Source organism: Cebus imitator, unplaced genomic scaffold (assembly GCF_001604975.1).
Source record: "Cebus imitator isolate Cc_AM_T3 unplaced genomic scaffold, Cebus_imitator-1.0 Scaffold102, whole genome shotgun sequence".
Classification (NCBI taxonomy): domain Eukaryota; kingdom Metazoa; phylum Chordata; class Mammalia; order Primates; family Cebidae; genus Cebus; species Cebus imitator.
Genome location: NW_016107417.1, coordinates 3656047 through 3683546, shown reverse-complemented (window position 1 = coordinate 3683546; position 27500 = coordinate 3656047). Strand labels below are relative to the sequence as shown.

Below are 27500 nucleotides of genomic sequence, written 5' to 3'. Positions count from 1 at the left end.
GCCTCTGGTATCAACATCCCCCCAACTGCTTTCCCCCCTCCCCACCCCAAGTGAACTCCTGCTCAGCTCCCACCTCGCACAGGGAAGGGGGCATCAACCCCCAGGACTCCTTCTCCCTACGGGTCTGGCCCTCTTAGGAGGGGGCAGCTGCTGCCCAGCGGAGTAATACTGGGCAGAGCTGGTGACTTCGCCCCGGCAGCCTTGCCATCTCCGTCCCTGCTGGCATCACCCTTGACGGCACCAGGGGAGGACCGCCCAGGGCTACTGCCCCTGAAAAGACAAGGAAGCACCCAAAGCTTCGGCACAGTTCTGACTTTTTAATGCACGGAGAAAGTCTTCACTTTCCTTCCCACAGGTGTGAACAAGCCACTGCAAATTCAACAGCAGTGCTGTGTCCATCCTCACCTAATACTGTGTGGAGTGACGGGCCAGGGAGAACAAGGTCCGTTCCTGCAGACTTGGAGCAGCGCTGGGGGGAGGCTCCCTGAGACCCCCAAAGGAGAGCCTGGTGGGACACCCAGCTGTGCAGGACCTGGTGCTCCACCAGCCTCTGTGCCACCACTACCAGGACACCCGCTGGCCTGTGAGTGTGCCTGGCCCTGGAAGCTGGGCCCGATGGCCCCAGGCAGAGGGGGAGGTGGACTGAACTGGCCCAGGCCACTGGGCCACAAGGCTCGGGTTTCTTATTGCTCAGCCTGGGGCCAGGGGCATTCTAAGGACATCCAAGTCAGCCGCCCTCCTTTGCTAAACAGAGGAGGAAGGTAGGTAGGAAATGAAGGGGATTACAGGAGAAGGGGCTGGGTTTCCCCTGGCCCCGCTGTCTGAACACAGAGAGCCTGGCCAGAACCACAGGCTTCCTCTTACCAGCACCAAGATGTCATGAGGCCCCTCCACCCACCACCAACCCCCCACCTCCTGCTGCGGGGGTGCCTCCGAAAGCTCCAGTTAAGTGAGAAGGTGGGGCAGGAGCTGGGGTGACCACCCTTCTTCGGCCAGGAAATGCAACTCTGGGGTCCAAGAAGGGGATGCTCCCTGAGTACCCACATCTAATGCCCCCTGGGTGGGGCTGCCCCTTGCCTGGAGGGTGGGATGGGGAGACAAAAATCACAGCTTTAGAACAGTGGTTGGGGAAATTCGGTCAAGTATGAAAGGTGTCACTTTACAGAACAGAAACTAGCTTATGTATTTTTCTGGAGGACGTTCTCCTACTCCCCTGAAACCCCCAAAAAAGACCAAGGTGGCTGGGTCCTGCTGCCGTGACTGCTGAGCAGGGTGGCGCGTTGGAGCCGGTGGGGCCTGGGAGGAAGGGCAGGGCCTAAGCTCGGGGAGCCTGGGCTGGGGAGGGGAAGGCACAAGAACCCACTTCGCCTGAGAGCACGGAGGAGGCAGGGCCGGGTGACGAAGGAAGCCACGGCCCGTGAAGCAACCTCAGCTCAGAAGCAAACGGAGGGTGCCTGGTGTTCCTGTCCAAGAAGCCCCGGCCCAGCAGCTGCCAAAAGGTGACCTGGCTCCCCCGCGGTCACGGTCACTGCACACACTGTCCAGCCAGAGCCGGAGCAGAGCAAAGGCCGGGGGCAGAGGCTGTGCACGTGGGGCTGTCGCACAGAGGAGGCGGCGACGAGGAACGCTGCCCTAATGTTATATATTAAAATATCCATAGTTCCTGTGCACAAAATTCCATCATCTCACCCCGTCTCCCCCACCAGGCCCAGGAACAGCCTTAAAAGAAAGATGGTGGTTTTCCTTTTCGAGAGGCGAGGAAACATCCGCTCAGTCTTTATGGACCTCGAGAAATGGTGAGCCTTCCCCTCTCCCTCCCATCTCTGCCTCCCGGCCAGGCATGGAGATAATGAGGGCAGGGTGGGCGCTGTCACTCGTGCCTGCGTTTGGAGGGCGGCACCAGGTGCGGGGGCAGGTCGGCGGGCAGCTCGTGGCCCTCCAGCTTGACCTTGATGAGGTGGTTGGCCAGTGCGAACTCCTCATCGTCCAGCAGCCCGTCCCTGTCCACGTCGGCCAGCTTCCAGATCTTCCCCAGCACGGTGTTGGGCAGCTTGGACTTCACCATCTCCTTCTTGGCGTTGGCGCCCGTGATCTTGCCGTTGACGGGCGACAGCGTGTAGAAGATCTCGTCATAGGTGGGCTTGTCTTTGCCCACCACCCACTCTACGTCATCAATGCCCTCGCCGGCCCCCTCGCCGTAGCCGTGCCCGAAGGGCCCGTTCATGGTGCCGTCAAAGGCGCCACCCTTGACCACCTGGGAAGGCATCAGGGACTCCTCCTGCCGCACCATCACCATCAGCCGTGCGATGTCGTTGGCCAGCATGTCGTCCACTGTATCCAGCAGCTTGGGCTTCAGGGCCTGGAACTTGCTGAAGTCCTGGGTCTGCAGGAGTTCCTGTGGGTGGTGAAGGAAGCACAAGCGCTGGGAAGGGTGGCCCCTCCCAGACTCCAGGCCAAGTGGTTCCCGTGAGGGCTCTTCAAGCAGGAAGTGCTGCTCCCCGACACTAGCCGGGGTGACTCAGTGAACCCCTCTGGGCCTTGGCTCCCTAACCTGTACACAGGAGGCAACTCCAGCTGTTTCCTGGCACGACTGTGGCAAGGATTAATGTACAGGGCACCAGAGCACCTAGCATGGCCCTGCCCTCCCCCCACCATGCAGGGTGAGTCACCACATTCTCCTCTGCGGTGTCACAGCCTGGGTCAGCTCTGAGTTGGGTGGGGTGCTGGTGATTAACCCAGCTGCTTCTGTTTGGAGAGGCCCTTCCCCATGGAGATGGGATTCCCTCCAAATCCAGTGCCCCAGGCCTTTCTCTGCCCTGATGGCTGCCAGCCCACATGGGGCCTTGGGACAGCTGTACCTGCATCTTGCGGAGGCTTGGGAAGTCACCGGGGGAGATCTGGTGCTCGCGCTCGATCTTCTGGTAGATCTCTCCCAGGTTGTTCACCAACTCTTTCTTTTTGCTCTCTTTCCCAAAGACATTGGGCATCTCCTTCTTGAGGGAGCTGATGATGTAGGCGTGAACCTGTGAGGACGGGGGCAGGCATCAGGCGCTTTCTTGGCACATGCCCAGGCTGCCCCCAAGGACACTACAAGGTGCTCACTCAGAAACAGGGAAGGGGAATGGATGGGTCAAGCTGAAGGCTGCTGCCACCGCCGGCTCCCACTGGCCTAGGAGCAGACAGTCTGGCAGAGGCACACCTGCTCACTGCCGCAGGGCAGAGGGCGGGACAGGAAAGGCCACTTCCAACAGAAGACAACAGCCTTGGCCTTGCACGGATCACCGTGATGCCCCAGAAATAGAACCAAGTTTGTCAACCCAAAGAAGGCTGTTTGTTGTGCCCCGTTGGGCACGTTGCATACCCTCCATTCAACCCTCACTGCAGCCCTGCGGGGTGTGATTCTTCCAACCCTGGCCCTCCGAACGGCTGGGAAAGGCTGCCTGGGGCACTTGGCTCCCATATGGAGGAGCTGGGATTGGAACCCAAGGCTGCTGAAGGTGGCCCGCAGCCCACGTTCCTTCTGTTTCTCTGCAAGCCCCCTTCCCCGCAGCTGCCCCCTCCCACACAGCAGAGCGGGGAGCAGGCTTCCTGCAGGGCCGACCAGCCTGCATGTGGGTGGAGCCCACTAAACTCCAATGGGCCCGAGCCTGCTCCATTCCATCATCACAGCTCCGATGATGAAGGGTTTGAAAAATCCCATAAAAGCTTCTCCTGGCGGTTGTCAGTTTTATCCCAGCTTCAATACCTTGCTTAGACACGTGCCAGTTCAGGGCAACACCCGCTTCATTTCCTGGGATCGAGCTGGGAACCTGGCAGCCCTTGACAGTAGCCCAGCCCTCAGATCTCTCGGCTTTGCCAAGTCACCTCCAGCCACGGATGGCCGTGGCCAGCCAGGCTCACTGCCCTTCTCCCCGGCTCCAGCCCATCCACCTCCCCACTCAGTCTCAGCCTTCTGCCCTGGCTGGGGGCCTGGCCCAGAACTGCCCAAGGGAAGCAGCCCCGCACCATGTGGGTCTGATCTAGGGTCTCCCAGGGACATGGTGGCAGACAGGTTCCAGGCCAGTGGGAGTCACCACAGAGAGCACCGCTCAGTCCAGAAAAAGGACGCAGCAGGTGTGAGGGAACACTGGAGGCCACGGGGTTTGCCAGGTGTGGTGACACAGCGTGCCTGGGGCCCGGCAGTCACACACTGTCTCACGGACGACCACGCAGGGGCCCACGCCTGCCCCTTGTCCTGTCTGTCCTCGAAGGTAGCTGAGCAGGGGAGCTCTCTCTGCCCTGCAAGGAGAGGAGCTCTGCTAGGGCCACAGCCCTCAGCTCAGAACATCCTTTGTCCTTTGAGGCCGGGGTCACTCACCAGGGTTTTCGCTTGGGTTCCTCCCTCAGAGCTGGCTCCACTCAAAGGGAGGCTCCAGAGGGGAGATATCTAGAAAAATACCCAGCCGGCCGGGCGCGGTGGCTCACGCCTATAATCCTAGCATTTTGGGAGGCTGAGGCGGGCAGATCACCTGAAGTCAGGAGTTTGACACCAGCCTGACCAACATGGTAAAACCCTGTCTCTACTAAAATATAAAAATTAGCCGGGTGTGGTGGCCCACGCCTGTAGTCCCAGCTACTTGGGAGGCTGAGGCAGGAGAATGGCTTGGGCCCCGAGGCGGAGGTTGCAGTGAGCCGAGATCGCACCACTGCACTCCAGCCTGGGCAACAGAGTGACTCCATCTCCAAAGAATAAAAATAAGAAAAGCACGCAGCCCTGTGTCTTCCAGAGCAGGCATCTGACCCGTGCCTGCCCATGCACACAGCTCACGGGTCTCAGGCCAGAATTCGGACTCCTCATCTGCAGGGTGAGGTGGGGCCCAGGGTACTTGGGGAACAAGGGGAGGACAGTGGTGGCAAAGGATGAAGGGTCAGCTCTCGCCGCTCAGGCCAGGCAGCACCCACATGCTCTCTGGCCTCGAGATAGTGTGGGCAGGAGGACGACTGTGCTCCATGCCTGCGGAGTCTCCATGCCTCTGAGCAGGCAGGGGCACAGGCTCCCCAAGAGGTACCCACCCTCAGCCCTCAGTTACACTCTAGAGATCAGGGGACTGTGACCCTGGCCACAAGCATTGCTGCCACTGAAGGCTTAATGCCCACACAACATCTGCCGTGGTACTCCCTGCATGCCACAAGGTGGGGGCAAGCACCCCGCTCTCTGTGCTGTCTCACCCAAGAACCCGGGGCTACCACCAAAGGGCCTGGCTTGGCAGGCAGGACAGCTCCCCAGCCATGCTCTGGCCTGGCCTGGAGATAGAAGCTATAGCAAGGGCCTTTAAAAAAAATTGTTTTTTAATTAAATAGAGCAGAGTCTCACTAGGTATCACCAGCTCAGGCTGGCCCTGAACTCCTGGCCTTAAGGGATCTTGCTGCTTTGGCCTCCTAAAGTGCTGGGATTACAGGTGTGAGCCACCATGCCTGGCCAGGGCCTATTTTTTTCTTTCTTTCTTTTTTTTTTTAAGATGGAGTTTTGCTCTTGTTACCCAGGCTGGATTGCAATAGCACAATCTTGGCTTACTGCAACCTCTGCCTCCCAGGTGCAAGCGATTCTCCTGCCTATAATTCTAGCCTCCCAAGTAGCTGGAATTACAGGCATGTGCCACCACGCCCGGCTAATTTTTGTATTTTTTAAAATAGAGATGGGGTTTCTCCATGTTGGTCAGGCTGGTTTCGAACTCCCGACCTCAGGTGATCTGCCTGCCTTGGCCTCCCAAAGTGTTGGGATTATAGGCGTGTACCACTGTGCCCGGTCGCCTATTTCTTTTTTTGAGACAGAGTCTTGCTCTGCCATCCAGGCTGGAGTGCAATGGCACAATCTCGGCTCACTGCAACCTCTGCCTCCTAGGTTCAAGCGATTCTCCTGTCTCGGCCTCCTGAGTAGCTGGGATTATAGGCACGCGCCACCATACCCAGCAAATTTTTGAATTTTTTTAAAGTAGAGATGGGGTTTTGCCGTGTTGGCCAGGCTGGTCTCAAACTCCTAACCTCAGGTGATCTGCCCATCCACTTCAGCCTCTCAAAGTGCTGGGATTACAGGCATGAGACACCGTGCCTGGCTGGAGCCTATTTCTTAAACAACTGAGCTTTGTGCTAAGAGTCTGAAAGAACAGCTGGGTGCCCTGCTAAGATATGAGTGTGGACTTGGTCACTTCTCAGCTTTTCAGACAGTCTGTGTCAAGCAGTCCTGTCCACCGGTCAACCCCAACCACAGCCGAGACTGTCACTCATGGTGACTCATCTAGGCCGGCCCACGACAAGGTGCTATCCAAAGTCAGACACCCTAAGGGCATGCGCTCCTGTCACTCTGTGTTGGGAGGGTCTGCTGGTGGCATTAACCTTCATTTCCTAGACCCAGCCACGCTGGCTCTCACTCAAGTACTTGGTCAGCCACTGAGATTCCAAACCCTTCGGCCACTCAGAGGCTGCTGCTAAGTGCCGCCAGGCCTGGGCTGCCAGGAGGGGTAAGGATGGCCTGCAAGGCCTGCTGGACTGACACCACCTCAGTGTGACCCTGGCTTCAGTGCCCAGCACTCCCTGGGCTATAGGCTGGCACCCCGTCGCCTCAAGAGCTGCTTCCTGTCTCAGCTTAAGCCTCAGCTCCTGCAGGGCCTTCCCCAGCCCCTCTACCCCGCTGGGACGGCCCCCAGCACTGGCTCCGCAGCGGCCTGAGCTCACTGATGCGCATTTTTTGTTCATGTGCTCTGTTTTCCCCATGAAGGCTGATGAGTGAACAGGGGCGGTGGATGGGAGACACCATGTCCCTGGTGTCCAGCACCACGCTGAGTGTACTTCAGGCTCAATAAACCCCAGACAGGTGGGTAATCCCAGCACTTTGGGAGGCCGAGGCGGGAGGATCACCTGAGGTCAGGAGTTTGAGACCAGCCTGGCCAACATGGTGAAACACCATCTCTAATAAAAATACAAAAATTAGCCAGGTGTAGTGGTGGGTGCCTGTGACCCCAGCTACTCGGGAGGCTGAGGCAGGAGAATTGCTTGAACCTGGGAGTCAGAGGTTGCCATGAGCAACCTGCACTCCACTGCACTCCAGTCTGGGTGACAGATCGAGACTTCGTCTCAAAAACAAAAAACAAAAACAAAAAACCCCAGAGGGAAGCCAACGAGCCTCAGAGCTCTATCCCCCAACACCCCATTTCTGAGGCTGCCTCCTTTGCTTCTGCGGTAACTTCCTGCATGCTGTTTCTGTGTTGTAAGCATAGTCAAACCCTTCTTGGCATAGTTGGGGTATAAACCACAAACAGAACAAGTTAAGAAGGAGGATGGGTGGAGAATCTTAGTTAAAAGCAGGCTGCACTCGGCTGCTGACCAAGGACTGGTTTCTGCAGATAGAAACTGCTAAGTGCAGGTCTGCCTGAGCAGCGAGCTGGGATGGGTCTTGGGCAGTCCTGGGACCTCAGTGCCAGTCTCGGAGCCCCATGGCCCTGCCTGGCAATAGGCTGCTCCCCTCACCCAGGGCCTACCTTGGCCAGCCGCGCCCGCTTGATCAGGTCATTGAGCTTCCTGAGGGCAGCGTTTCGGGGCAGAGACTGGATGTCCTTGAAGAGGTCCTGCTCCTCGGCCTCAAAGAGCTTGCGGTTGTCGGGGATGAGGAGCGGGTGGGACCAGAAGGAGCCGATGTAGACCCTGACCACCTCGGGGGTGTTGATGATCTTGCCCAGGGACCACATGAGGGCCCCGTACACCCGCATCAGCTGCTGCGTCTCGATCTGGTCTGCCTTGTTCAGCACCACGCGGATCTTGTCCTCGTGGTTCTTCAGAGCCTTGATCACTTCCGAGAACTCATCGGAGATGTCCAGCTTGTGGGCATCGAAGAGCAGGATGATGCGGTCCACCCGCTCGGCGAACCACTCCAGGACAGCTGCAAAGTCATAGCCTGGGGGGAGAGAAGGGAGAGCTCAGGGGCGCCAAGGGACCCACTGCTCTGATGGTTCTCATCTCTAACCTGGCCTGGTATTTCTCAGCTTGAGATTGTTTTTGAAATTCCTACGAGGGGCTGGCACGATGGCTCACGCCTATAATCCCAGCACTTTGGGAGGCTGAGGTGGGCAGATCATGACGTCAAGAGATGGAGACCATGCTGGCCAACATAGTGAAACCCCGTCTCTACTAAAAACACAAAAATTAGCCGAGTATGGTGGTGCGTGCCTGTAGTACCCAGCCAGTTGAGAGGCTGAGGCAGGAGAATCGCCTGAACCCAGAGACAGAGGTTGCAGTGAGCCAAGATCACACCATTGAACTCCAGCCTGGGCAACAGAGTAAGACTCCATCTCAAAAAAAAAAAAAAAAAAGATTCCTAGAAGGCACTCATCTAGACAGCACAGCACCCTGAGGGCAGGATCATCTTCCCTGTTCCTGCCCCTACCACAACACTTGCCGACCCATGTAGCACCTGCCACAGACAGGTGCTAACGCAAAAGTTGTCCCACAGTCCAAGCTCTAAGGTGGGTTGGACAAGGGCGAGAGTGAGGAGACCCAGCACTGTGCTCAGCACAGCACAGAGGGTAGAACACAGACTCCAGTGTTGCCACCTGCCAGCTGCGTGCCCTGGGATGGCAGTGACAAGAGGCACCTGCAACAGTAACTGCTGCTGCTCCTTGTTCAGTGTTGATGTGCCAGGCATCCCAGTTTGCAGGGATCTCACTTATTTTCTGCAACAAGGGTTGGCAAACTACAGCTCAGGGATCAAACCTGGCCCACCACCTGTTTATGTAAATAAAGTTTTATTGAAACACAGCCATGCTCATTTGTATTATCCATGGCTTCTTTTGTCTAACACAGCAGAGTTCAGTCATTATGACAGAAACTATAAGGTCTGCAAAGCTGGAAGTATTAACTATCTGACCTTACAGAAAAAGTTTGCTGACCTCTGCTCTACAAGAAAAGAAGCCTGGGAAGTGCTACAAACCACTTCCCCTTCCTGGGTCTTAAATACTTCTACAAAAAAGTGGTTGGACTGGATAGACTCCAGCTTTAAGCTCTACAGTCTTTTTTTTTGTTTTTAATTTTATATTCATTTTTTTAGAGACAGGGTTCTGCTCTGTCACTGGGGCTGAAGCGCAGTGGTACAATCTTGGCTCACTGCAACCTTGAACTCCTGGGCCCAAGCCATCCCCCACCTTAGAGTCCTGAGTAGCTGGGACTACAGGCATGTGCCACCATGTCTGGCTAATTTTTAAATTTTTATTTTGTAGAGGCGGGGGTCTCATTAAGTTGGATACGCTGAACTCCTGGGCTCAAGAGATCCTCCCACCTCAGCCTCCCAAAGTGCTGGGCTGACAGACCTGAGCCCACATGCCTGGATTCTAAAGTCTATTCTATATTGCTTCCTACCAACCTATTATGGCCCAGTGAAGGCCCATCAATTAAAGTGAACTCTGTCGCCTGTGGCAGACTGCTCATTGGCATTCCATCTAAAGGAGGAACTAGACATAACTATCTAGTTTCAGCTGGATTCGTGGCCTCGCAGCTTGAGACTGCATTTCCTAGCCTCCCTTGCAGCAGAAAAGAACAAGAAAAGGTACATGAGCCCTTTGTTGTCTTCTCCCTCCTGAGGACTGGGACGCAGATGTGATGGGAGGAGCCGGAGCAAGCACCTGGTGTTCACAGATGAAAGCTCCATGTTCAGAATGGCCTTGGACTGTTGTTTTTCACATAGACTATCAGATATCTGACTTAAGCCAATGAGTTTTGGGTCTCTGTAACAGCAGTTTAATTTGAATCCTGTGTGACAACCAGGCCTCTTCAAAAATATTTCCACTTCAGCCTGGGCAACATGGTGAAATCCCATCTCTACAAAGGCGGTGCAGGCCTGTAGTCCCAGCTACTTGGGAGGCTGAGGCAGGAGGATAACCCAGGAGGTCGAGGCTGCAGTGAGCCGTGATCATGCCACGGCACTCCAGCCTGGGCGACAGAGTGAGACCACCTCAAAACAAAACAGCCAGGCACGGTGGCGCAAACCTAGCACTTTGGGAGACTGAGGCGGGTGGATCATGAGGTCAGGAGTTCAAGACCCAGCCTGGCCAAGATGATGAAACCCTGTCTCTACTAAAAATACAAAAAATTAGCTGGGCATGGTGGCACACCCCTGTAGTCCCAGCTACTAGGGAGGCTGAGGCAGGAGAACTGCTTGAACCCGGGAGGCGGAGGTTGTAGTGGGCCAAGACTGCGCCATTGAGCTCTAGCCTGGCAACAGAGCAAGACTCCTTCTCAAAAAACAAAACAAAACAAAAAATCCACACCTCTTCCTCTGCCCCTAGAGTAAAACTTCTCTGTCCTCATGGTCTAGGAAGAGAAAGGAGTGACAGGCAGGCCGTGTTGAAACAAAGGCCTAGAGTCCTAGAGAGGGGCCACATCCTCTCTGGCCGATTCTGGGCCAGCATCCGTGTCTCTGGCTCCGTGGCTCAGTCTTCCCACACGTCCCTGGTCACCCAGATATAGGCCACCCCTCTTCAGAAGCACCAAGTACTTCCCAGAGAGCAGTCAGGCTCCGGAAATGAGCTGGAGAAGCCACTCCTGCACGGGACAGTCAGGATCGCCCGGCTCAGACCCAAACCCCTTCTCCTCCCACAGCCTGCTCCCAGCATCCCCCTGAAAAACACTCACCACCCTCTCCCCAAGCTGGGGATGGAGACAGGCGCTCTCTAGACTGAGAGGGACAGAAAAGCAGCAGCGAGGCGGGAGCTCCAGGGACAAAGCATCAAGGAAAAGCGGCAGCTGGGCACAGTCACCCACAGTGATGGGAGGCCAGCCCTGCCGTCCCAGTGGGAACCTGCTGCTGACTATTCCACTGCATGGGGCCCCCTTGGTGGCATCCACTGCTCCCACCCTGCGAAGCCCTCCAGGGGGAAGGCAGGTCCACAGCCCTGGCTCCCAGAGAGGCTGCCTCCACGCACAAGCGCGCCAAGATAAACAGCACCACGCAGTGTGCAGGGTTGAGCTTACTTGTGGGATAAACACTCCCACCGCTGGCCCCATGCCCAAGCGTGCTTGGCGCCATCTGTAAGCCCAAAGCCACAGGGTGCGGAGCCCCTCCCCACACCTGGCATTCCCAGAGGGAACTCGGGCCACTACATAAGATGGCTCTGCACTCCACTCCCACCCCCTGCCACCGACTCTGTGGCCTGAAGTTCTTTTCTTAACTTCTCAGTTACTTTCTCCATCTGTGAAACTTAAATACCAATTCCTCGGCCTGGCACAGCAGGGAGGAGGGCGTGTGGGAGCACTGGGCCCCCAGCCCAGGACCCAGCAGGGAGGGCCTCGAAGTCGGCAGGCTGGGGCGGGGGAAGCCAGGGCTCTGTGGAAACAAGGGGCCAGCGGCCTGGGACCCATCACCGGGCAAAGACTTTCATCCTTGAGCAAAGTCACCAGAACGTACGGAAAATCCCAAATCCATGGCTTCAGCCACACTGCCGGGGCAGCCTCTCCATAGATGATGTGTGACCATTCCCCACCCCAGCCCAACAGGAAATCGGGTGCTTGAGGGCCAAGCTTCTTAACAGGGAGGGGTGCAGGGAGCTGGGGTCCTGGCTGTCAGCCTGGGCAGGGAGGCCCACACAGCCTTCCAGAGGCTCGGGTGGATGGTCGGAGATAGCAGAGGTGCCAGGTTCCCTGTGCCCAGAAGGTGTGGGAAGGCATTGTGCCAGGGCACCTCATGCTACCACAGGCTCCTCTTTCCAAAGTACAAGGCCCTGGGAGCCTGGACTCCCTGGACTCCCTGCAGCTGGCTCCAAGCTCCACAGGAGGGGATGCCTGGGGGGTGAAGTCTCAGCAGAAAACCAGAAACAGAGGTCAAGGGTAAAGGGAGGGAAGCAGGGGCAGGGAGAGGCTGCCTCTGTCCCCGGGGCCACCAGGCCACACTGGCTGAGCCTGCAGGGCCTCCCTGGGGCCTGCAGCCCACAGCCTTTTATGGCCAGCTCTGGGAACGCAGGTCAGCGCTGAAAAGACGATGACTCAAGGGCTGAGGCTCCTCGCTCAGCAAAAGGGGGGCCCGGCTTCTCCCCTCGTGAAACCGTTTGTCCTCAGCCCACCACAAGCTGAAACTAGAATTCACACAGCTGGGGAGGCGGTGATGCCAAAACCAAGTTCTTGGGAACAGGGGCGCCCTGATGGGCTGTGCTCGGCTGTGTTAGCTTTGGCCTCGGAGTCAGGACGGTGCCTGGGAAGCTGAGGTCATCCTCCCAAACTCCACCCAGCAAGGCCCACTCCCACCTCCCCCTGGATGGCTGGGGGACCCTGGGGAAAGAGAGAAAAAGGAGAAGGAAGAGTGAGCACTCTAAAACTCCCTGCCCCCACCGCTCCCTGTCCAGAAGCCCCGCCCCACCTGCCGCAAAACCCATGGTCTCAAGTTGGAGTCAACAGAGCTAAGCCCATTTTTTTGCAGGTGAATAAAATTTCCTGTTTATTATAGAAAATGCTCTCTTCCTGTGAGGGAAACACAGTGACTGGCCAGCTACACCCACAGGTGACAAAAAGGGCCACAGCACTTGGGCCTGGGCCACACAGGCATGTGACCACGTGGCTACAAGTCCCACCAGGCCCCCACTGCCCTTAAAGGTACCTGACTCGGCCTTAAAGACGCCTGGTTTCAAGAAGCGCCAAAGGCTACACAGCACAGCAGCAGCTCAAGCCACTCTCGATCAGAGCTGGGCGGCTGGTGACAGGTACAGAACAGGGCCTGCCAGCACCCCGGCACTGGCCAAGGCAATGAGCCTTCAGGCTTTGGAACGCACCAAGGCCAGCTGGGAGTCTGACACCACCTATGCAACAGCAATTCCCAATAGCAACAGCAAAAGCAGGAGGTTGTGTGTGCTGGGTGACAGAGAACAATGTCCCCTCTCTAAGGTAGGGGCCTGGTGTTAGCTTGACTGGCCCAGGCCCCAGTGGGAGTCACAGCACTGACACCTAGCAAAAGGACACAGAAAACATGGCCCAAGCGGGTGGGCTGGAGAGGAAGGCCCACCTGCAAAGGGAGTGGTTGCAGTGAGTGAAAGCCAGAGCACCTCTGATAAGGGATCATGAGCCATGGGGAAGCTCTGGCTCAGAAAATCCTGGGACCTGGAAGACATGACGCTAAGTGATGAAATAATCCTGTCACCTTTTCCAAATAAGACATACACACAGCCAACAAGCATATGAAAAAATACTCAACATCACTGATCATTAGAGAAATGCAAATCAAACCACAATGAGACACCATCTCATACCAGCCAGAATGGCTATTATTAAAAAGCCTAAAAATAACAGATGCTGGTGAGGTTGTAGAGAAGGGGCGCATTTACACGCTACTGGTGGGAATTTAAGCCAGTTCAGCCTCTGTGGAAAACAGCTTGGAAATTTCTGAAAGAACTTAAAACAGAACTACCATTCGACCCAGCAATGGCATTACTGGGCATATACCCCAAAGAATATCAATCTTTCTACCATAAGGACACATGCACACATATTCATGATAGCAAAGGCTGAATCCACATAAATACTCATCTACAGTAGACTGGATAAAGAAAATGTGGTACAGGCCGGGACAGTGGCTCACGCCTGTAATCCCAGCACTTAGGGCGGCTGAGGTGGGGAGATCACGAGGTCAGGAGATCAAGACCATCCCAGCTATCACAGTGAAATCCCGTCTGTACTAAAAATACAAAAACAATTAGCCAGGTGTGGTGGCGTGCACCTGTAGACCCATCTACTCGGGAGGCTGAGGCAGGAGAATCGCTTGAACCTGGGAGGCACAGATTATGGTGAGCCAAGATCGCACCACTGCACTCCAGCCTGGGTGACAGAGCAAGACTCTATCTCAAAGAAGAAGAAGAAGAAGAAGAAAACTTGGTACATATACAACATAGAATACTATGCAGCCATAAAAAGGAACCAGATCATGTCCTTTGCAGCAAGATGGACAGAGCCGGAGGCCATTATCCTCAGCAAACTAACACTGGAACAGAAAACCAAACACTGCATGTTTTCACTTGTCTGTGCGCGCTAAACATCAAGTACACATGGAAACAAAGAAGAGACCCACAGACACCAGGGCCTACTTGAGGGTGTGGAAGAAAAACCGCCTATCAGGCTGGGCACGGTGGCTCACACTTGTAATTGCAGCACTTTCGGAGGCTGAGGCAGGAGGGCCGTTTGAGCCCAGCCTGGGCAACATAACGAGACCCCCTCTCTACAAAAATTTGAAAATTAGCTGGGTGTGGTGGCATGCATCTGTATTCCCAGCTACTTGGGAGGCTGAGGTAAGAGGATTGTTTGGGCCAGGGAGGTTGAGGCTACAGTGAGCTGTGATTGTGCCACTGCACTCCAAGCCTGGGTGACAGAACGAGACCCTGTCTCCAAAAAAAAAAAAGAAAACAAAACGACCTAACCAATACTATGCTTGCTACCTGGGTGACGCAATAATCTATATGCCAAACCTCACAACACTCCATATACCCGAGTAACAAACCTGTACATGGATCCCCAAACCTAAAACCAAAGTTTCTTTAAAACATCCTGTCACTAAAGGACAGATACAGCACCGTAGGATTCCACTTACAGGAGATACCAGGATAATCAAGTGCACAGAAAGGGAACATAGAAGGGGTAGTGCAGGGGCTTCGGGGCACAGGGAGCGGGGAGGGGAGCTGGTGTTAAACAGGAAGAGTTTCCATTTGGGAAATGAAGAGGCTGGAGCTGGGTGGTGGTGACGGCTAAACAATGAAGAACGTGCTAAATGCCACTGAACTGCACACCTAAAAAAAGTTAAAATGGGCCAGTCGTGATGGTTCACACCTGTAATCCCAGCACTTTGGGAGGCCAACATGGGTGGATCACCTGAGGTCAGGAGTTCAAGATCAGCCTGGCCAACATGGTGAAACCCCATCTCTACTAAAAATACAAAAATTAGCCAGGCGTGGTGCTGTGCACCTATAATTCCAGCTACTTGGGAGGCTGAGGCAGGAGAATTGCTTGAACCCAGGAGGCGGAGGTTGCAGTGAGCCGAGATCATGCCATTGCACTCCAGCCTGGGCAACAGAGTGAAACTCCATCTCCAAGAAAAAAACAAAGGTTAAAATGGTAAATATTATATGTTAGGTATATTGTATCACAGTTTTTAAAAAACAAAAACGAAAAGTCCTGGGGTGTCGGATGAAAGAATAGAGTGGCTCCCGGCAACCAGGCTGAGCCAAGTGTGGCGCCTCATGACAGGTGCCTCTCATGGCGACCTGGGTCCTGCCGGGCCTCCTCTGGGGCACCCCTCTCCAGGCACTGGCCTTACAGGACCTGCCTTCCTGACTACGGCCCAACCACGCTTCCCGCCCCAGCACAGAAGGGGAAGAGGGAGGTTCTCCGGCCTCCGCGCCCTACTCCAGCAGCCTCCAAAACACAGGTAGTTCCAGCCGCCGGGGGAAAAGCTGCTTTATACATTCCAAAGTTTTCTAGAACACGAAACAATAGAGGGTTTGTCTCCAATCGACTTTTGTTTCCTGTCATTCAGGCTGCGCCGGCTTCAGTATTTCTCACCCCAGCTCTCCATCATACAGGTTTCCAATGCGCGCCGGAGGGGCCCAGGAGAACAATACGGAGATCCAGGAACAAAGAGGAATCTGAACCTGAGGGCTCGTTCCTGGGCTTCTTCAGGCTGACGTGCCTCTGGAAGGGTTTTTCATCGGAGGGCAGAGGCACCCCCATTCCTCAGCATTTACCTGGGAGCAGCACACGTCCACACGAAGCACAAACTTGACTCAAAACTGCCCCAAGGTGGAACAACCCAGGCGCCCCCTATAGGTTACGGATGACAACTGATGGTACATCCCTGTGATGGGAAAGGGCCCCCAATGAAGAGGAGCGGCTCCCCAATGAAGAGGAGTTCTCAAACACCCAGATGCAGCTCAGAGCAGCCTGCTAGGTGAAGGCAGAAGTGAGAGGCTTCCTCCTGTGTGATTCCATTTAGGTGACATCCCAGAAGAGGCAAAAGTTAGAGACAAAGGTCAGTGGGTTGCCTAAGACCAGAAGAGAGTACGAGAGGCACGGGAACTTTCCGCTGATGAGAATACTCTATCGTGGCGGTGGCAGCCCGGGAATGCTTTGTAGAGCAGCACACATGAGGAGGGTGGACTTCACACAATGTAGACCCCAGCACATCAGACATAAGCAGCAAAAGAGGGATGGGCGGGGACAGAGGAGCTCTGGAATCAGGCCCACATTTCCATCCTCAATCTTCTACTCAACAGCCAGCTGCGTGACCCAGCAGGCCTCTGGCCTCTCGGAGCCTCAGTTCCCAGCTTCAGTCTGTACCGTGAAAACAGTAGGTTTCCAGCTCAGAGGGCCGAGGGAGGATGGAGTGAGCCTGGCACGCTGTGAGCAGGAGTAAATGTTTGTTCTTATTTACTCGCAGGATTTGTATTTTGGGCTTAAGAAGCTCAGATTCTGATGGGTGTGTAGGCAAGGACTTCAAAGGCATGAGGAATGCCTCATCCCCCAAATATAAACGGAATGTTTGCAGGCACTTGGCCAGCTGCTCCCCAGCCCGCCGCCGGCACACAGCCTGAGAAACAGGTGTCAAGCGCGGGCAGCGCCTGGTACGCCTCCTCCTTGGCAGAGCCTGTGCGCCCCCAGCAGAGGCTGCGGCCAAAAGCTGTCCTGCCGTCCTGGCCTGCTGGGCCACAGAGGGAGGGCACAGCCAGGTGGGGCAAGCAGAGGACTTCCGGAGGCCCGGGGCTGGGAGCAAAGGAGGGCCTGGAACCAAATGGGAAACCCCAGTTGAGTCAGCACTGTCCTGAGGATATTCCCCAGGATGTTACTCAGATCAAAGTCTGGGAAGCCCTGGGCTTTTCCGTCTCTTTACTAGCAACCAGCTGACACTTAAACACTTAATTGTGTCCCAGGTGCCAGGGCAAGAGCTTAACATGTAAATTCTGGTAATCCACAATAACCTGAAAGGCTGTGGTGCTTCCTGATGGACGGATGCAGCTCCAGGGGCCAGAACAACTCCCTAGAGCCACACAGCTCCTCAATTACTGACGTGGGATTTGAACCTTCTGATCTACCTGTGTTGTGGACGCTGAATCCAAGAGGGACACAGCACCTGGCCTGGCTCATGGCTTTTGGACTGCCCCTGGGAGCATTCGATGGTCGGCAGAGCACCCTGGTGAAACCCTGCCATGGGGGGCTGCTGCCAGTGGCATCTCCATCTTGGGAGGTGTTGGCAGGAAGTGGGGGCTGCCCACGGTGCAGGCCCACCTCTGGGCCAGAGGACTCAGGCCACACAGGTGGGAGTGTGGGCAGGGAGGCCCCATCCAACCACTAAGGATCAGAACAGCTCCCAGGCTTAGAGGGAGCCTGTGGACCAGCAGGGCAAGTGAGAGCCCAGGGCACCAGGCTCCCTGGATAGCCTGAGGGGTCACGTGTGGCTGGAGACAGGGAACAGGGAAAGGTAAGACGATACTAGACCTCAGGTCCATTTCAGGACTGCAGTCTAACGTTGGGCAGAGAGCAGCAGAGGGCGGCCTCTGTGCATCTCAGGAGGCCCAAGAGAGGCAAGGGTCTGTCTGACCCGAGTTCTTGGCACTCCTTCACCCACAGCCTTCATGCCAAGGCCCCGTTCTCAGCCCTGCCTCGGTAGGAGCACAAACCCTGCCTGGGTTCAAATCCTAGTGCTGACACTTGCTGGCCTGGCTGTCATCTTAGGCCAATTACTTAACTTTCCTAAGCCTCTCCTTCCTCGTCTGAAAGGCAGGAGCTTCCTCCTAGTTGCAGCTGCTGTGATAACTCAATGGGACTCACTGACGTGGCAGTGGCCGGCAGAAAGTCAGACACAAAGCTGTCCAGGCTTCTGATCTGCTACTGCAAGTTAAAACAACACTCCCCTGCTGATACAGCTTCCATGGGGAGACTGAGGCACAAAAACTCCCGGTTAGCTCACAGTTGCCTAGTGACCACGGTGGGGAATGAACTGGCTGGGCTGCCCACAGAGGCCCCGCCGGGGATGACTGGGCACCCGGGCCCTGCCAGGACCGTGCAGTTGGTCGGTAGCCCGTAAAGCCAAGGGCACTAGCCCTGCCGTGCCCAGCTGCCCTTTGGAACGCCCTTATCAGTCACACAGGCAGCACTCAAGAATAAATGCAGCCCCCACGGGCCACCTCTCTGCTGACATAGGACAATATTATCTTTAAAGTCACTCAGCTTAGCACACAGGCAAAGGCAGCCCAAGAGACCCCAACCCAGCCTGCTTCTCCTCACTGAGGCAATCCTCAGGGGTCCCTGACAGAGTACGGCTGCCTCCTGACCACTTTGGGCCTGCACTAGCCCACCTTATCTTTCTAGACTGTGTTTCCTTCCCCAGCCTAGGACCATGGGGAAAGGGGAAAAAAGTCAGGAGGGGTCAGGCAGGGCCAGATATGGTGGGAAATGGAAGTAATGCAATTAGCAACCCCAATGTCCATCCACGGCCTCCGCAAGGACGTGTTTCCAGGGAACGGGCTGGCAGGCAGGGGAGGCGTGTTACGCTGGGGCCCGCATGCTCTTCTGGTCCTATCTTTCTGAGGGAAACACCTGCTTTCCATGCCAGCGGCAAGGGCAGTAGTAGGCGGCCAGCCCTGTCGGGAACGCACTGCCCCGCTCTGACTTCCTCCGCTGGACAGGCCACATAGGCCTTTCCATGACTGATGGGCGGGGCCTCCAGGAAAGAGAAATCCACTCCTCCTGTGTCTACCTAGAGGTCTCATCCTGGAGTTTATAACCAGCACCTCCAAGAGGTACCCAGTGACAGTCTTTCTCTTGAAAATAAAACACCAACATCACACCCTAACCAGGTAACTTTTAGTAAAATACATCTAAACCAAGGCCTCTAGGGCCATGGAGGAAAAGAAATGGTCTAGTAAAATTGGTTTGATCTTCAGCAGGAAACCTCTCTTCCAATCAGAGGGACGGGGTTCTCTTTCAGCCCCTGGCTCCTTCCTGCCCATGATGGGTAGAGATGACCTTCTGTGGATACAGGGGAGCCTGGCGTCTCAGGGACACAGAGGAGCCACACTTTGCACCTGGAGGGGACAGGGAGGTCACACAGGCAGAGCATGACAGCACACTGACAGCAGCCTCGTGTCCTGCTGGCTTGCTCCTCCACTTGTTGTCTGCATAGGCAACTCCAGGGTGGGGACCACAAGGCAATGTGCATGTCCACCCCTTGCTCCCAATCAAAATGCCACGTTGTGTCTGAGATCTACTGATATGGAGGGTACACTTTGGTGCTTGTCCCAGAGACAGCTAGTGTAGACACCTGTGCCTGCCTCTTTCTTACCAGGGAAAGGAAGCAGAGGGATTAGAAGGTGGGGAGGGAGTGTCTCAGGCGGCAGGGCCAAAGCAAGCAACACAAGACATACAACCACAGCCAAGCATGGTGGCCTGCGCCTGTGGGCCCAGCTACTTGGGAGACTAAGGTGGAAGGATCGCTTGAGCCCAGGAGTCCAAGGCGACAATGAGCTAGGATCACACCACTATACTCCTGCCTGAGACCGTCTCTAAAAAATAATAATTTTTTCAGCCGGGCACAGTGGCTCACATCTCTAATCCCAGCACTGTGGGAGGCCCACTGCAACCTCCGCCTCCTGGTTTCAAGTGATTCTCCTGTCTCCCGAGTAGCTGGGACTACAGGCGCATGCCACCATGCCTGGCTAATTTTTGTGTTTTTAGTAGAGCCGGGGTTTTACCATGTTGGCCAAGCTGATCTCGAACTCCTGACCTCATGATCCACTTGCCTTGGCCTCCCAAAGTGCTGGGATTACAGGCGTGAGCCACCACACCGGGCCTCTTCTTTTTTATGAGACAACAGAGGCCACAAAAACCCTGAACCCTTCCTGTCAAACACCTTAACTCCAGCGCCGAAGGGAGCAGCGGCACTCTGGCCGGATAAGCACCTTCTTGTGTGCCACTGTTCTTTACCCCAGGATGTGTACATAGCCGCTGGCCTGCTGGGGCTTCAGCCTCTATCTGATGGCTGGATCAGAGGAGTCCCCAGGTATGCTAATGAAAAGATAACAGATAGAGGCTCAGAGTCCTTCCAGAATACCCCAGCCCTGGAGGCAGACTCGGAACAAACTCCCTCAGTGGTTCTTTGAGGCAGAGGTTGCAGTGAGCCAAGATCGAGCCACTGCACTCCAGCCTGGGCAACAAAGCGAACTCCATTTCTAAAAAAAAAAAAAAAAAAAAATTAAAGAGTAACTTACTCATTCAGCCAGGTGTGGTGACTCACACCTGCAATCCCAGCACTTTGGGAGGCTGAGGCCGGCGGATCACCTGAGGTCAGGAGTTTGAGACCAGCCTGGCCAACATGGTGAAACCCCATCTCTACTGAAAATACAAAAATTAGCCAGGTGTGGTGGTAGGTGCCTGTAATCCCAGCTACTCCGGAGGCTAAGGTGGGAGGATTGCTTGAATCTGGGAGTAGGAGGTTGCAGTGAACCGAGATTGCACCATTGCACTGCAGCCTGGGAGAAAGAGAGCCTTCTCTCAAAAAAAAAAAAAAAAAAATAGAGTAGCTTATTCAGATTTTCTGACCTTGCTTTGGCAAATGACAGGGTTTTTGCTTATCGGGCCTTTTCTTAAGACTAGGTTGGAACAATAACAGCAGTAAGAAATAAAAATATTAGCGTCCGCTTTTTGTTTTTGTTTTTGTTTTTAGAAGTGGTCTCTGAATCTACTCCCTTGAACTCCCAGGAGCGTCACTATCACCAGAGGTGGGAGAATCTAAAAGCTTAACTGGCAGCTCTGAAAGCGGATGAAGGCCAGTGATTTCAGTTTGTTCTGATGCAGCCCACACGGACAAGGCCTGCAAGCCTGGAAGCAAAGAGAAGCAAGGTTTCTCAGCTCCAAGAACAGAGTCCCGACGCCCTCAGAGTCCCAGGAGAGAGAAACGTGCACTCCAAATCCTAGCTGCTGGCTTTGACTACAAGGCTCCCCCACCACAGGCCAGGCCAGAGGGAAAGGGACCCGGGAAGCATCTGCAAGTTAATCATCAACAAAATTGCTCCCTTGTCCTCAACCCCTCTTTGAGTTCGATCTTATTTCATTTTCACATTTGGAGCTGCGGACTCCACTCCTCACCTTCCAGGTACTAGCCTACCTTCAAGCTCCTCCCAGAAAGCATCAGGCTCCAAAGCACCCCACCCTTCCGCGAAAAAAGGGCAGTGACAGATAGAGGACCCAGTTCAGGCTCGTCCAGAACCAGATCTTCAAAAGAGCTTGGCAGAATCCAGGCAGGAGCTGACACAATTGGAATGGGCATGGCGCACTACTGCACAGTATGAAGGCCAGGGAGGCTGCTGACTGTCAGCCTCTAAGCAAATGTAAGCAAATTTCCACCAGCCCCTAACTGTTTCATGAAATTCTGCCCGCTTCTCCTTTTACCTGGCTCTCTCTCAGTCTGGCTGGACTCCAAAGGAATTTATATGGCTTTGAGAAGCAAAGCTTTTCAACACAGACTAAGGATAATAAGCTTCAGAGACCAGGGGCTGGTTTGGAGTCAGCTGCTTCCTGCACCCTCACAGGATGGCCCGAGGCCCATTCCGATCCTGTTGTTTCCAGCATGCCCCAGGGATTCAAAAGTATGACAGCCACACAAGATTGGCTGTGGTCGCACCTCCTCGCTTGCGCCGAGGAGGAAAGCAGCTCCCGCCCTCAGTGCACAGAGCACTCTGGAGATGGGAGGCTGATGTAAAATGGGTTCTCCCTCAGACACATTTTTTTTTTTAGAAAGCCTGAGGCTGGAAGAAATCTCAAGGGCAGCATCTGAATCAGGATGCAGACCTCAGAGAGAAGGAGGTCTGACAGGACCAGCGAAGTGAGCCGCGGTCAGAGTGTTTACCTCTGCTGATGCGCTGCTTCTCTCCGGACAGGATCCCGGGGGTGTCGATGATGCTGATGCTGTCCAGGACGGGATTGGGCAGCTGGGCGCACATGAACCTACATGAGAGCGAGAGCCAGAAGAGAGGCATCACGACGCAGTCCTCGAGGCTCCAGACATAACAAAGGGCTCTCTGTACCCTTCCCTCTGTCTCTGGCTTCCTTTCCAGAAGCAGGGAACTGACAGGTGGTTTTCTATCTTAGTTTCCCAGGGTGGCCAGCGAATTGTACAGACTTTCTCAACTGGGAATGCAACCAGCAGGGTCAAACTGACCCACATCAGCACTTCCTCACATTTGCTTTTCCCCTAGAGTTTGAGAGGTCAACTTTCAAGCTGCTGACTTGTTAGTGAAAACTGCACCAGCCTAGGTCACCATTCAATTCATAGGGGAAACAGACGGTGACACTGGGGCCTTGAAATCCCATGTTAGAATTTTCCACCACTGGGCTAAATTTCCACCCTAAAGAGAGCCGGCCGCTTCCTACTGCTGCTAGGGCCAGCCCTGCCCCTTCAATCAGCCGCTTGGGTGAGGGAATTGAAACTGACGGCCAGCAAAAGCTGGGGACCACACACAGGCTGGTAGACAGTGTGACAGAGAGGCACAGACAGGCCATTATCTGAAAGTCAGAGCAGGCTGAGGAAGAACAAAGCCATGGAGAGGCTAGCAACTCCTGGGCCAGGGCTCAGCTACGTACGCTGGAGTTTCACACTAAGCTTAGAACAGCCCAGAAAGGCACAGGGCAGTCTCAGTTGAGAGCAGGGATCCTTCACTGGGCACAGAAAAAGCTCCTTTAAAAACTTCTCTGAAAGGTCAGGCGTAGTGGCTCACGCCTGTAATCCTAGTACTTTGGGAGGCGGAGGCAAGTGGATCACCTGAGGCCAGGAGTTCAAGACCAGCCTGGCCAACATGGTGAAACCCTATCTCTACCAAAAATAGAAAAATTAGCCGGGCGTGGTGACACCTACCTGTAATCCCAGCTACTCAGGAGGCTGAGGCAGAGAATTGCCTGAAGCCAGGAGGTGGAGGTTGCAGTGAGCCAACATTGTGTGCCACTGCACTCCAGCCTGGGCAACAGAGGGAAATTCTGTCTCAAAAAACAAACAAAAAACTTCTCTGAAAAAGGTAGTGAGAGCAAAGAAAAGACTGACCCATTATCTGTAGGACACAAACTTGAAGCTGCCTTTCCAACAGAGGGTAGGAATCTGAGCCTATCAGCTTTTCCCTTTGGCCCCAACCCCCAGCGACCAGGGACCCACAGGCAGAGGGCAGCTGGCCAGGGCGAGGGGTGCTGCCTGCAAGGCAACGGAGCAAGACCAGCTGACCCTCAGGGCGAACGAAGCATGGGCCTTACTCTCGCCAGTGCCAGCAGCAATGCATGCAGGCCAGGACTGGCAGGAACTGCTGGAGAGATGATGACAAAATAGAAGGATGGGAAGCAGAATTGGCTCTGGGAAGTCACATACATAAAAATGCCTCATAAATGAGCCCAGAAAGCAAGTTAATATCTATAGGACCCAGAAACCACTTGCTCTGCAGAGCCCGTGGTGTATGGCTGAAAACAAGAAAGGGAGCAAGCAGCAAAGACGCCTCCGATTCCATCTCCCCAAGGACGCACAGGTTTCATCTTGCACAAGTGACAGTCCCAGTTACGCAATGAGTTTTCACAAGACACTCTTAGGACACCCTGACTGCACCCTGCCTTGGTCTGCTCCAGCTGATTTTATTCTTAGAGCAGCCACATAGGGGAAAAAGGCCGTAAAGTCAAATTCATGACTCAATGAGTCTCTTTAAGACTCAGCTGGGAGAGGCTGTATCAGCCAGAGAAAAGCCCCCTTTGTTGCACCCTTCTTGCCAGGCGTCCTCCCCACACTTCACAATCTGACACAGCTCGGGGCCCCAGCTCGGGCTGATAGGCCCCTTTCTGGAGGGCCATCAGCGATCAGGGATCCTCTGGAGACGAGGTGGCAGCAAGAAGGAAAAAAAAGTGTGCTACCTCTCAGATCCTGTGGCACCAATGTCACCAAAGCACCAGGCCTGGACCAAGCAATCCTGAATTGCTTTTTGGGGTAGCAGCAGCAGCAGGCAGTGACTGGCCATGCAAAAGCCAGACAGTCAGTGCTGCTTAACCTAATGGGTGACTTCCACAAACCAGTTGGACTCTCTAAACCTCGGTTTCCTGAGCCAATGAGGTGGGGGCTGCCGAGATGATGTGTAAGATCCTTCCAGCTCTGAAACTTTAGGCTTCCAAATTCAGAAAACTGGTCCTGTGCCATGTTTCTCCTTTCAAAAAAGGCCTGCCCTCACAAGGAAAGTGAAGCGCTTGGGACAGCAGAGGCAGCAGGGAAAGGGACCCTTCCCATGGCTTCCCAAAGTTTTGCGTGGAAGCAGAGACCTAACACTTGGACTTTCCGGCACAGCAGCCAAACTTTCCACAGGGTCAAAGGGCTCCCATCAGCTAATGGTTTGAGCTAGTCACTTAACTACCTGGCAATCCTGAAACAAGGAGATAAGGCTGGGGCAAGAGGACCCCGCCTCTTCAGGACCCTTAGCCCAAAGAGCTGCACTCAACCTGGGCCTGATACACAAACGCCAACAGCCATAATACAGGAGGGCAGGCGGAAACGCCTGCAAGCAGCAACAGACCACGCTGAAGGTCAGCTCTGTGCATGGAGCAGGCCTGGCCACCGGCTTGGCTCTAGGGCAAGGTGCCCTGCATGGCTGGACCGAGTCTGGAAAGGAATGTGATCCCACAGGGCGGGGACTTGGAAGGCAAGATTCAAAGATTCCTTCAGAGGCTCTTCCCCGGTGCAGACTGCAGACTCTGAAAGGCATGCGGAGTCGTAGAATGTGGGGTGGTAGGGAGGGCAGGCTTTGGGAAGTATTTTGGTATGTCGCCTGGGGGTGGGGACCAGGATGCCTTGAGTTCCTTGGGAGAAAAGTGAGCCTGGGCATTGCACTCCTTAGACGGGAGGCCACTGTTTCATTCACAGCACTGAGAGAGGCAGAGGCTTGGGGATCACTCTCATCACGTGCAGAGGCCACTTAACTGGGAAAGAGAGGTCCAAGTGGGTGAAAGCAGCTCAGATTCTGTCCTTCAGTCCACAGAAGGGCTCAGGGCTAGAATCCCATCGCAGGACCCCCGCGCCACCACCTCCTCCTGCTTCCCGAAACCCTTCAAGGCAGCAATGACTGCTTGAGAACTGCCTTTGGGAGAAGTGTTCAAACCTCAGCTGTCCCCTCCAAGGGGCTGCCCCAAAGTCAGCAAGCCACAGCAGATTCTCCTCCCTCCTACACAAAACCACAGTCCCAGGGGAGGCAGAGCAGAGCCACAGCGCACTAGCGAAGGGAATGGGTAAAAGTTTCATTGTGTTTTGCTATGACACTTAAGAAGATCAGGAGGGAAGGGTTGATGTGCGTGAACCAAGTGCATCCAGTCTGTGGGAACGAGGTGGAGACCAAGAAAGGGAGCGCAGGAATGGTTCAGTCCTGGTTCTGAGGGGAGTGGGGCTGAGATCTGCGAGAGGGCTTGGTGGTTAACCTGGAAGATTCTGGGGAGGACAGAAGCTGGGGGAGCCGGCAACGCCCACTCCTAAACCCCAGGCGGGTTTTCTCCAGGAAGCGGCAGGGCCCTTGGGCCAGGGAGTGGTCACTGAGGGTCTCACTGGGGCCTCGGTAGACAAAGAACGGCGGGGGTGACAGCCACGGGAGGGTCCGGCTCCGAGTGCGGGCTGGCCTCGGCCGCGCCCCACCCCCCTGGAGTGATGGGTGGGTACCTGTTGAGGAAAGCGTTGCCGAAGGCGTTGAGCTTGCGGAAGGGGCGCCGCGGGTCCACCACGAGCGCGTTACCCGGCACCACGCCCTCAGTGGGGCCGTGCATGACGGCGATGAAGGAGTCGGTGGTGGGCTCGGGCCCGATGCGCATCCCCGGGAAGTCCTGCTCGATCAGGTGCCGGATGAAGGTGGTCTTGCCAGTGCTGTACTGGCCCACCAGGAGCACCATGGGCTTGTTGTCGAAGTCAGCGTCCTCCAGCGCGGGCGAGTGGAACTCGTGGAAGCGGTAGTGCTCCTCCAGGGGCAGCAGCTTCTGCGCGTACAGCTGCCGCAGCCCCTCGGCCACCGTCTGGAAGAGCTCCGGCTCCTTCTTGCGGCGGGCATCCTTGCTGACCCAGCTGAACATGCTGCCGGACACGGGGCTGGCTGCTGCAGGGCAGAGCGGCGGCTGAGAGCGGGGAGAGGGCGCTGAGCCAAGGCGGGGCTGGCCGGGACAGGGGGCGGGGAGCCACCCACACTGGGCAGGCGCACAGCCGCCGAGGCGCCCTCTGCCGAGTGGAGCGCGCCCCTTGTGGAGCGGCCTTTATAGGATCGGTCCCTAAGCGGCCACGCGAGCCGCCGCGGCGGGGGCGGGGCGGAATTGGGAGGGGTAGGAAGGAGCCCCTCCGGCCCCGCCCCTCAGCCTCGTGCCACGTCCTCCCCTCCCCTGCCTCCCATTGGTTTATTCCGAATCTCGCGAGACCGTGGTTCGGGTGCCGTGGCAACCGCACCTGTTTCGCCCCGCCTCTCTTGGGGAGGCTGGCGGAGGTGCTGTGGTTGGGAGGGCTGGGAACAGACAGCGTCCGGCGTGAGAAGGTCCCCGGCCTGCGCACCTTCCGTCACCGTGGACACCCACACCCCGCGGGATGGCTCCACGAGACACCCACTCAGGCATTCTGGTTCCCTGACTACGCGCCTCGCCCGCCATTCCCCACGTGCGGTCCTCCTCCCGCTGACTCAGAATCCCCCGAAGCATCGCAGGACCCCTGGGCCGCGGGCACCACCTTCTCTCAGCCCCGCTTCCCACACACTCTTTGTCCCCTCATCTTTTATCTGCTTTGGGAGAGGGAGAGACAGGATAGAGGTAGCAGAGCAAGCTGAGGGAGTAGAGAATCCCTGGCGGGGTGGTGACAGAGGAAAGAAAAATGGGCAGGGAGAAGCGGGCACACGGGCAAACTGACCGGCAGCGTGAGTCCTGACCTCCCCTCGGGCCGACGGGGTGGAGTGGGAAAGGGACACAAGCTGGGGAGGACATGCGTGACTCCGGACGCGCGCGGGGGAAGAGAAGGCTTCACTACAGAGGTGACAGCTGGGGCAAAGCAGGAGGACGTAAGGAGGAAGTTGAGGCCCTCTGACCACTTGCATTTAGGGAAGTGAAATCGGAAGTTCCCTATGTGGGGAAGAGGGGGAGTTTGGGGGCAACAATGAAATCTTGTGGGAACTTAGGGGGAAATTTAAAAACCCAAATACTTCCGCTTTCCTCTAGGGGTCACCACCATTTACCATCTTTTACTGGACCTGTGCCCTACCTCCCCTTACCAGTTCCTGGCTGTTCCATGGGGCTCACTCCCCTGCCATCCTCCCCGGCCACACACAGACCCTTTTGGCTGGCCAGACTGGTGAGAATCTTCAGTGGGTGATGTAAGAGCTTTGGGACTGATTGTTATGTAACTGTAGGTAACCAGTATCAAGACACCAAGGTCGGGGAGCAGGACCCTGAGGGCTCTTGAAGAGATCTGAATTGAACCTGCAACCTTG

At 55.6% G+C, this 27500-nt stretch overlaps 1 protein-coding gene across 1 annotated transcript; it reads right to left on the bottom strand.

The window, feature by feature from the left end:
* Positions 1–297: 297 nt before the first annotated feature.
* Positions 298–26432, bottom strand: EHD1 (EH domain containing 1). Its single transcript, XM_017537170.2, has 5 exons — positions 25706–26432; positions 21893–21990; positions 7515–7927; positions 2859–3023; positions 298–2395 (listed from the first exon to the last, which is right to left on the bottom strand). The coding sequence occupies exons 1-5, from the start codon at positions 26107–26109 to the stop codon at positions 1871–1873; spliced, it is 1605 nt and encodes a 534-aa protein (XP_017392659.1). The 5' UTR covers positions 26110–26432; the 3' UTR covers positions 298–1870.
* Positions 26433–27500: the final 1068 nt, after the last annotated feature.